This window comes from Podarcis gaigeae (assembly GCF_964106915.1).
Source record: "Podarcis gaigeae genome assembly, chromosome: 3".
NCBI lineage: Eukaryota > Metazoa > Chordata > Lepidosauria > Squamata > Lacertidae > Podarcis > Podarcis gaigeae.
In genome coordinates, this window is record NC_139680.1 from 27,832,074 (window position 1) to 27,841,429 (window position 9,356).

Consider the following 9,356-nt stretch of genomic DNA (forward strand, 5'->3'; position numbering starts at 1 on the left):
GTCCCAGAAAATTAGGTTGCCTCTGTAGACATAAATACAGACTGTGGCATACATTTAGCTGTACTGCAGCAAACAATTAGCAAGATACCATTACAAGAACTAACATTGTTACAAAAAGTTAGAGTTCATATATATTTATGGCATAAAAAGCGCCATCATCATCTCTGGGACAGAAGTGAAAATTTAGGTTGGAGTTACTTTGGCCATATCAGGGTTTAGGCTTTGGCTTAGCTGCTGTTGAAAGCAAATGTAGATTTGTTTTAGAGATACATTTTTTTGTTGCTAAATTTAGAGCTGTTTCTGGGTGGTGGTGGTTTTGTGAATTCTTCTGAATATGATGGGCTGTTTAATCTTTAAGTTTTGGTACTGAATGTTTCGATGCGGGATGTGTTTGAATCGGCCTGTTAAATGTTGATTCTCTGCTGCTGTAAACTTGTTGGTATGGTTTTTGTGTTTTTAAGCAATGAACTGTTTTGAAAAGTTAGGGTTACATTTTTTGTTACATAATATTGTTTTACTGTTATACTGATGATGGCACCTTGGGCATGGTTTAACTACAGAAAAAGAGCACAAGAACAAACCCTGAAATAGGATGAACTGGGGAAGGGATCTTATTTGTACTATCTCAGGTCAGGCATACAGTGGTACCTCTAGTTACGAACTTAATTCGTTCTGGAGGTCCATTCTCAACCTGAAACTGTTCTTAACTAGAGGCATGCTTTTGCTAATGGGGCCTCTTGCTGCTGTGCTGCCAGCACACAATTTCCGTTCTCATCCTGGGTCAAAGTTCTCAACTCGAGGTAACTCTTCCAGGTTAGCGGAGTTTGTAACCTGGAGCATTTGTAACCTGAGGTGTTTGTAGCTCGAGGTACCACTGTATTACCTTTTCCTTCTTTTGTCTTTAAGTTTTTTTTGTTTTTGTCTTTTACACTCCTCCTGGCATTAACTCACAGCGCTGAAAGGGATGCTGCCAATTTTGTAGATTGCACAGTGGCCCACTTCGGCCTAAACCTGTGAAATATGCATTATTGGGTTCCACGGGGCCCTTTCTGCAGTTAATATTGACTTTGCGCTCCGTGCCATAGAGGTGAGTGGTCTGACTCATTTATGCTGGCTGTTAGCTGCTCTCTGTTCCAAAGGAGCCAACTCGGTGATGTCATTCCACTTGGCACAGCAGCGGAATCCATAGCGGAATCCATAGCTTGTGACGTTGCCATTGCATTGTGAAATGTGACTGATGTGCCAAAAGTAGATAGGGAAAAAATGAAAATTGACCTTTGGGGGTGGGGGCAGAAAAACAGGGAGAAGTACCATTCACTCCTCTCTCTCTCTCTCTCTCTAGCCTGTGGCAGGATCCTAGAACTGCAGTCCTCTGCACATTTTCTTGGGAGTAAGCTCTGCTTGCTAAACCCAGTAGGACTTATTTCTGAGTACGCAATTGGACTCCCAATCGAAATTATTCAGCCCTCATCGCAAATCAGGTTTATTATCAAAATTTGCAGACTTTCAGCTGTTTGCTGAAAACAAGAAGCAATTGAAATAGCTCAACCCAACGGGTGCTTCAAGTAGTTTCCGAAAATTCAGCTGAAATTGCAACCATACCTGCTAAGTGAAAAGGTTTTGTAACGAAAAGGTTTGGTAACCTTTTGACTGCTTGTCAAGAGTCAAGTTCTCAACCACGGCTGAAATAATATATATGCATATTTCCCCCTCTCCTTTTATTGACACTTTACAGGATGACTTCCTTCTTATACATTATGACAAGGGACCTTGCCGAAATAAGCTCGGTCATTCCAGGGCATCAGTTATTTGGCACAGAACGCAGGTAGGTGTCGATGTGACTTTGCATATCTGCTGGTCCCCCCTCCCCCAATTTTCGCCTTATTCATGAAAAAAGTGAATGTGGGGAATTGTGAGTTAGAGGGAAAATGGCATGAGGAAAATGGGACAAAAAAGCAACGTTAGCTGGCTTGCCTCACATACAAGTATTGCTGATGAAAGCTGATCTGAGGCGCAGAAACAATAGTTCCTCTTCAAGGTGGAGAGACTACAGAGTCACGTTCCAGCAAAATAGAGGCAGTTACCCAACTTGCAATGAGGTGGAGAGTAAGGTAAAATTGGGGTCTCAGTCAGTTATTCTCTGTAGTTTCTGTGGGTCTGTAGCTGCTAGATTTCTGCTGGGCAGAAACAAAACACCCCCGAGAGGTGTTGCAGGATTTACAGACATTAGTCGACAAACCCAAGATGACATAATTTGATCGAGGTGGCCCCCAAGGCAGATTGATAGCCGTTAAAACCTACCATGTTTATTTTGTCATAGAAGAACCTTGGAAGAATAATATTAAAAGAGCAACTGAGCTTTTATTACTACAGCAGGCAATGTGTTGCTCATGCCAAAATTACACTTCAGAGATGATGTATAGCAGGAGATTGCAGAGAGGGAAGCAGACATATTTTTCAGGGGATTCGGGGGAAGCCCATGTTAAGCATAATAATAAATTCGCCGCTCCACAAAAATATAAATATTTGAGGAATTATTGGGGGGTGGGAAGGGAAATGAAATGAAAACCTCCAAATATACTATTATATAATACAGTAAGTAATGCATGCCATTCCTTATTTTGAATGTTGTTCAACAGTACCACCTGCTGGCCAAAAACAAATTGACTTTTTCAAGACCAATAAAGAGAAAGTTAAGTAAACTGAATCTGAAGCAAAAGGAAAGAAAGAAAGATTATTATAAAGTGGCTTTTTTTTAAATAAGAAAAACCCTCCACCCAAATCATCCCTGTTTAACTTTAAGACAGTTATGTTAGTGGATGTATTACGTCCACAGGCTGCACCTGTTGTACTTTCCTTTAGCTGGACAATTTTATAAATCATTGGAACCATACTTTTCAAGTAGGTCAGCAATTTGGAGATTTTGATCCTCCATGAAACTGAATCCTTAGATGCATATTGAACAATACCCTTCTGAATCCCATACCTCCTCATTGGCTACCCTGGGGAGTGCGTAATTCCATGGATAAGCTCAGGGCCTTTCATGAGACAGGTGACGGGTACAAAACAGTTGAAATTGCAGTTGCCAGCCCTTTAGTGTTTGTGTGTGTGTGTGTGTTGCAACAGTGTGCAACCCCTTGCCACTGAACAGTTTGGAAGGGGGTGGGGAGAACTCTCCCCCAGTCCCCCTTCAAGCAGATTATTTGAGAACAACCGCTGGCATACGTGATCTTCTTTCTTTTTCTTTTTTATCCAGGTCGTGGGGATCTTTGCAGGGTTTGGTCTGTTACTGTTAGTGGCCTCCCCTTTCCTTCTGCTTGCTACCCCATTCGTGCTTTGCTGCAAGTGCAAGTGTAGTAAAGGAGATGACGACCCCCTCCCGACTTAAGGTGGAGTGAAAGTGGGACTAGCTCATCATCGCAGTGCATTTCCTACTCACCCACCCTCTTCTTGCACTTGACATTGCGTTGGCCTTACTCGCCCTGATTCCCAACGTTGCAGGAGACAGGAGGTGCCACGATTCCCAGCGACCTTGCCCGCAAGTCGGTTTACAGAGTGCAAGGCATATCCTGGTGTGTTTTAGGGGGGCCAGCGTGAATCAAGGTGGGACGTCGGAAACATCATGTGTCAGTAACGCAAGGCTAAGTTGGCCGATTTGGAACTGAGATGCTACGGTGTCGAAACAAAGCCCGTTCAGCATATCTATTTGCATCAAATTGAGGTGTTAGACATGTGTGTTTTAAGAACCACTTACCATTAAAAAAGAAAAGAAAAATCAGCCCATTTTAAAGTGTGACTTTAAATATCTTGTCTAACGAAACTGAAGTCTCTGTTAATATTTGGCCTGGGAAAATATTGAGCATCCACACATCCCTGAAGCTGTTCCCATGCAACATTACAAGAACAATCTGGCCACGTATGTATAGGCCAGGAATGTTTGAGGGTGGGGGCTGATGCAGCCCTCCAAGCAAATGTTTCTGCATCCCTCATGCCACCAAATTTGGTAGTGACACTAAAAAAGTAGACACAGCCTGGGGGGGGGGGGTGAAACCTTTCTGCCCACCCCAGCACCAGCTAGGGATGCCCTTTTCCCCATAATGGGGAATTGGATAGGATTGGGCTGTAGCCCCCGCTTCTCAGCTGATCTGCATGCGTATGTGTGTTGTCCGTGAGCATGTGAGAGTATGGGGGGGGGGGTGAGTTGACCCGCCGCTGGCATGGAGGGTTAGCAAAGTGTGAATGCATCTATTAAAAAAGGTTAGCCACCCCTGACATAGGGCATCCTATGCCTATATCTTTTCAGTAGGATGCCTCCTAACATTTTGGGAAACGTGAACTATTTGTGTGGATGCACATTTGTTCTTTGGAACAGAAAAAGAAATTGCAAACCATTGAGGCTGAGATACACAACCCAGACCTGCTATTACTATCAAGGCTCTTTAAAAAAAAAAAAAAAGATGTTGGTATTCCTTTTTTTTGAAAGTCTGTCCGACATTCTTTTCTACATCTCTCTCACCCGTTACGTGGCTACATATTGCATAAATAGGGCTACCTCTGGTCAGGTATCTTTTTATGTACCTAAATGTCATTTTAAGCCAAATAGATCTTCTCCTGAATAGAATGAAGAGGGAAGAAGGAAAGAGTGTTGTATTGAGCCTTACATCCATCTCAGTGCATGAGATGTAAATTTATTTGTACAATCATCTCCACCCTATAGAGTATGCAGATTTTTAGGCTCTCTTGAGTTTGCTTTGTTTTCACTTTTCTTTGATTAATGCAAGCACCCGCAGTTGTTGTAATATAAAGAGTCTGTTGAGATTGATAGGTTTTTCAGTCCATTTTTAAAATGGTTATATCTCGTGCTGTATGATACTGTGACAACAAACATTTTGTTCTGTTTGTTTTTAAGCAGCCCTCCCCTCACCTTTGTTTTTCTTTGTTTATCATTTTGCTGCTCTGTTTGTTGTCTCGGGTCTTGCCTAAATTGAGGTGCTGCCATTATCCTGAAGGAGAATGATGTGGACATCAACTTACTATATCGATAGGCTACTCTATGTGAGTCTTTCATGCCGGTTTGGGTGAGAACTGTAAACAGACTCTCTCAAAAGCACGTAGGTTTCCATAGTAGGAAAAAGTATGAGTTGAAAATGTAGTATATAATCAAAATGAAACGTGATCCCGAAGAATGAAGACAATGGGAAATCTTTCGATGCCTGTGCAATGACAGTGAACAGGAGCTAGACCTACATCTCAGGTAGGTGAGAACCAAAAATTTCCAGGCATTAAGTACACAGCAGTGGGGATTGGGCAGGTAGCTTGTGAATCTAATGTACACCTGGTTCATGCTGTTCCTCACGTTCCAAATAATCGATCCATTGATTGCAGGAGGGAAAGGAACCTGTTCTGTCTATCTTTGGACCTTGTTTTATATACTCATTCGCCCAATCAACAGCATCATATGTTGCTGTGGAGGTACCCCCTCAGACATCAAAGTGAGGATGGTTTGCCTGCTCCTGTCAAGTTGCACAGGCCGTCTTGTATGGAAACACTTAGTCCTCTGCTGTGTTTTCAGCTATTCCGCTTACGAAGTTAACAAATTCACTGCCTGGCTCTCCCATTTCTCACCCTTTCAAATAAAGATGGAGCTGAGGCAGCGAGCATCGGTGAAAAGTGGAAGAGACCCGCTAAGGTGGGCACTCGCTTTTGTTCTGTCTGGTTACCTCAGGTTGCTGACTGCGACTTTGTTTTGTGTGTCCTTGCTTGTGGGTGGTACAGAACCTCCAGAGGAGTTCTGTCCATCTGACGCCGTCAGACGACAAAAAAATCCAAAGTTGCGTCACACTAGAAGCAAAATGGCGTTAGAGGCACACTTCTTTTCTTGCCTTTGGGTTGCAGACTCCGTCTTATCTTTGGAAGCCATGCTCTTCCGAACATATCACGTCCTCAAAGAATACTTCAATGAGGGGGGGAAAAAACCTCCTTTAATATTAAACCAGACACTGAAATCGCTTTTGCATCCTGCATATCAGACACATCACACTGTATTTTAAGTTTGGGTCCTTGTTTTGAATCAAGTAGTTGCCATTTGTTGGGAATCGCATATTTTGACTATCAGTATTTCTTTGAAATGGGAGGGGGGCGTGATATAACATGAACTTATTTAAACTTTAAATTTCAAGCCTCTTTAGAGGAACATCAGATATTAGCATTTTTATTGTCATTCTAATGAAGGGTGGACCTCATCTACTGTTATCACTTGTATTTTATTTCTGTACTGTTGCTGCTTTTAGTGCATTGCCTTAAATCCCTTTTAAATGGACATAATGTGTTTTCTTTTGGACAATACTGATGTAAAGCTCATTCCATGGCCTAGGATGTTCCAACCCCTACCAGCTGACCTGGGTTATACTTCTACACATGCTAAAATGAGAGCAGCAACTAGCAAAATGTTCTGCCACATCTGGTCCCTAAACTTTAGACCAAACTCCAGTGTATGCCAAATTGAGCTTCACCCATGTGGGGCAAGTCATTTTGACTGCATCTTTCCTTGCCCACCTATAAACAAACCTCATTTTGCAGGAGTCTTGTGTCTTTCAAGCTTCTCTGGGAAGCGCTTGGGGTACAATTCTAGTTGTCTTCACCTTCAACCCTTGTACCATACAAAGTCACCATTTTTCTAATGTTGGGCATGGCAGTGTTTTAGATAATGTCTTATTCTGTATACCTTTGGGCTGCAAAATAAATAAATAAATCAGAACTATTTAGACCAATTCTTCGTATGCAACGAATGGTCTAGTGTAGTTAGCACAATATCTTTTTGTCTGAAGCAGAGCGACAGAAATTTTGGACATATGAACCATGTTAAGAAATATATACATACAAATACTTGTTTGCAATTGTAAATATCTGGCTGGGAGAGAAAGTAATAGTTTATTTCCTAGAGCTGCTTCCTCTGTGGGTTTGGGTTTCTGAATTACTTGATCTTCTTTGCAATATCGCACCAATGCATTAGGAATCCATCATGGTTCCATTTTTGATTTTCAGACTTTGTTCATGCTGCTATGCGTGCACACAATGTGTCACAGTTTTCAGTTCCTTCTCATTTGTTTTTAACGAACATCAGTGCATATACATGCTTGTTGATGTCTCTCTTTTTTTTTTAAGTCCACCTGAGGCAATGCTATGATTGCACCAAGATCCTTTGAAGGCCTTTTTTTATCCATACTTCAATTTAAGTTCCTGCGCACCAGTAACCTGTAGGAGAGAGGGTGGTACAAAAAAGGTGAACTGAAAACTGCAGTAAATTCCAAAAATAATGTTGAAAAAAGTCTTAAGTTGAACAGGAAAAAAGGGTGAGGGAATGCAGGACAGAGCCAACCCATGGAACTCATCTCTGGTTTTGTGTGTGTGTATCAAAGCTCTTTGGCCTGGTTAGCTTCACAAAGAGATTTCTTCCAGGGACTCTACTGAAGATGGACAATAATGGATTTAGTTGATGGTGATGGCATTAGGGATTTCCAAACAGCTTGCAATCATGCTTACTTACTAATACTCTTCCATAAAGTAAACGCCTGTCATTTGTGTTTAAAGCCCCATGATGGTTCTGGCTTTGTTAATGTGTGTATCTTTCTTAACAAAGATGAGGAACCTTTGGTACAGGTATAGGTATGTGCCCTATAAACAAATCCCTCCCTTACTCATTTTACCATGGATGTATTTTTAACCTTGTATAGAGAAGCACGGAGGAGTCATGCATATGTATAAATGATGTATTTGACTAGTGTAAAAAGAATTTAATTTTTGTTTTCTGTATTTGAAATGTAACTACATTTCGTGCCACTAACACTGTGATGTATAAAAGAGCTGTTGAATGCCTTTGAATGTTGTTTTGTACTTCGAATCATATTGAAGAGTTTTATTTGTAATTTCAATAGATATTTTAAATGAACCTGTCTCCTGTCAGAAGTTTGTTTATTCCCCCCTTCCCTCTCAGCATAATAGCCTTCTCATGGGCTTGTTCTCAATGAGAAGTCAACACAAAGTGATTATTTTTTCAGGGCTATGCATTGGATGTTTTCAACTGCAAAAAGAAAAACACATTTAAGATTTGCATCCTGGTCAGCAATAAGCCACAGGGGCTACTGGTTTATTTCAGCTAAACTATTTTCTTCCATCACATGCAATATGTGCTTCATCTGTTTGGCTGCAGTACAAAGAACCATCCACCATGGAACTGAGCAATGATAGAGATTCAGCCACCAGACTCTCTATCAGCAGCTTTAGCTGATAGAGATTCTGGTGGCTCCAACCCTTTCTGTTGTTCCCAGTCAACCCATATCAGAGTGACAAGATTTCAATCTTGCCCCATGTTTCACTAACATCCTACTTGCTACTTCTGCTCCACATAACCCAACCACCTCAAATTGCTGAAGAAATACAGTGGTGCCTCGCAAGACGAAATTAATCTGTTCCGCGAGTCTCTTCGTCTTGCGGTTTTTTCATCTTGCGAAGCATGGCTATTAGCGGCTTAGTGGCTATTAACGGCTTAGCGGCTTTAAGAAAAAGGAAAAAAACTCACAAGAACTCGCAAGACGTTTCATCTTGCGAAGCAAGCGCATAGGGAAATTCGTCTAGCAAAGCGACGCAAAAACCGAAAAACCCTTTCGTCTTGCGCGTTTTTCGTTTTGCGAGGCATTCGTCTTGCGAGACACCACTGTAATAATATTTCAATGTCAAATCTGTCCACAGTCCTGCGGCTGTCAAAAGGCCCAGTTTAAACTTAAAAGCCTGGGGTGTTTCCAATGATATTTTGTCCCAAACTAACCCCCTGCCTGTAAGCAGGGCCTGGTTGCCCCTTCCCCAACCTTGCATGCTTTCTCCCTGCACTTCTATACAGGCTGATTTTGTATGTGTCATCTCCACTGCTATATTTATTTTTAGAAAAAGAGGTGGCAGAACTCACCGTGAATGCCTCCCTTGTTGTCTTATAATGGCAATGGTGCCCACCTGAGAGGAGCCAGAACCGCGTTCCGGCTGAAAGAAAAAAAAAGCTGGTCATCCCTATGTTTAATCCTCAATCACTCAGTTGATTTTCCATTGGGGAATAAGCTGTATCTTTGAAGCTTGCATTTGGACAGGAAGGTGAGCATGGGCACAGTGACGAAAAGTGTGCCTTAACTTTGATCTGCCAAATCGAGATGAAATTATATCGGAACTCGCTCAGTCCTTTATTTTCTCCTTCCTGGAATCAAAACGCAATCATTACTGCTTTCCCCCCAAAACACAATCATTACTGCTTTTCCCCCATTAACGAATCTCTGCACAAGAGGCACCGCAAAGCAACTTAAAAGGAAGAA

The 9,356-nt window shown here is 41.8% G+C and overlaps 1 protein-coding gene across 4 annotated transcripts in view; it reads left to right on the forward strand.

Moving 5' to 3' along the window:
• The window catches only part of RNF144A (ring finger protein 144A), a 65,717-nt gene extending 57,769 nt beyond the window's left edge, over nt 1-7,948 (forward strand). For all 4 annotated transcript variants that reach the window (XM_083730781.1, XM_083730780.1, XM_083730782.1 and 1 more), the window contains exons 7-8: nt 1,736-1,825; nt 3,257-7,948. In XM_083730781.1, coding sequence (XP_083586907.1) covers nt 1,736-1,825; nt 3,257-3,388 — 222 coding nt within the window. In that variant the 3' untranslated portion in view covers nt 3,389-7,948. The remainder of the gene's footprint in view (nt 1-1,735; nt 1,826-3,256) is intronic.
• Nucleotides 7,949-9,356: the final 1,408 nt, after the last annotated feature.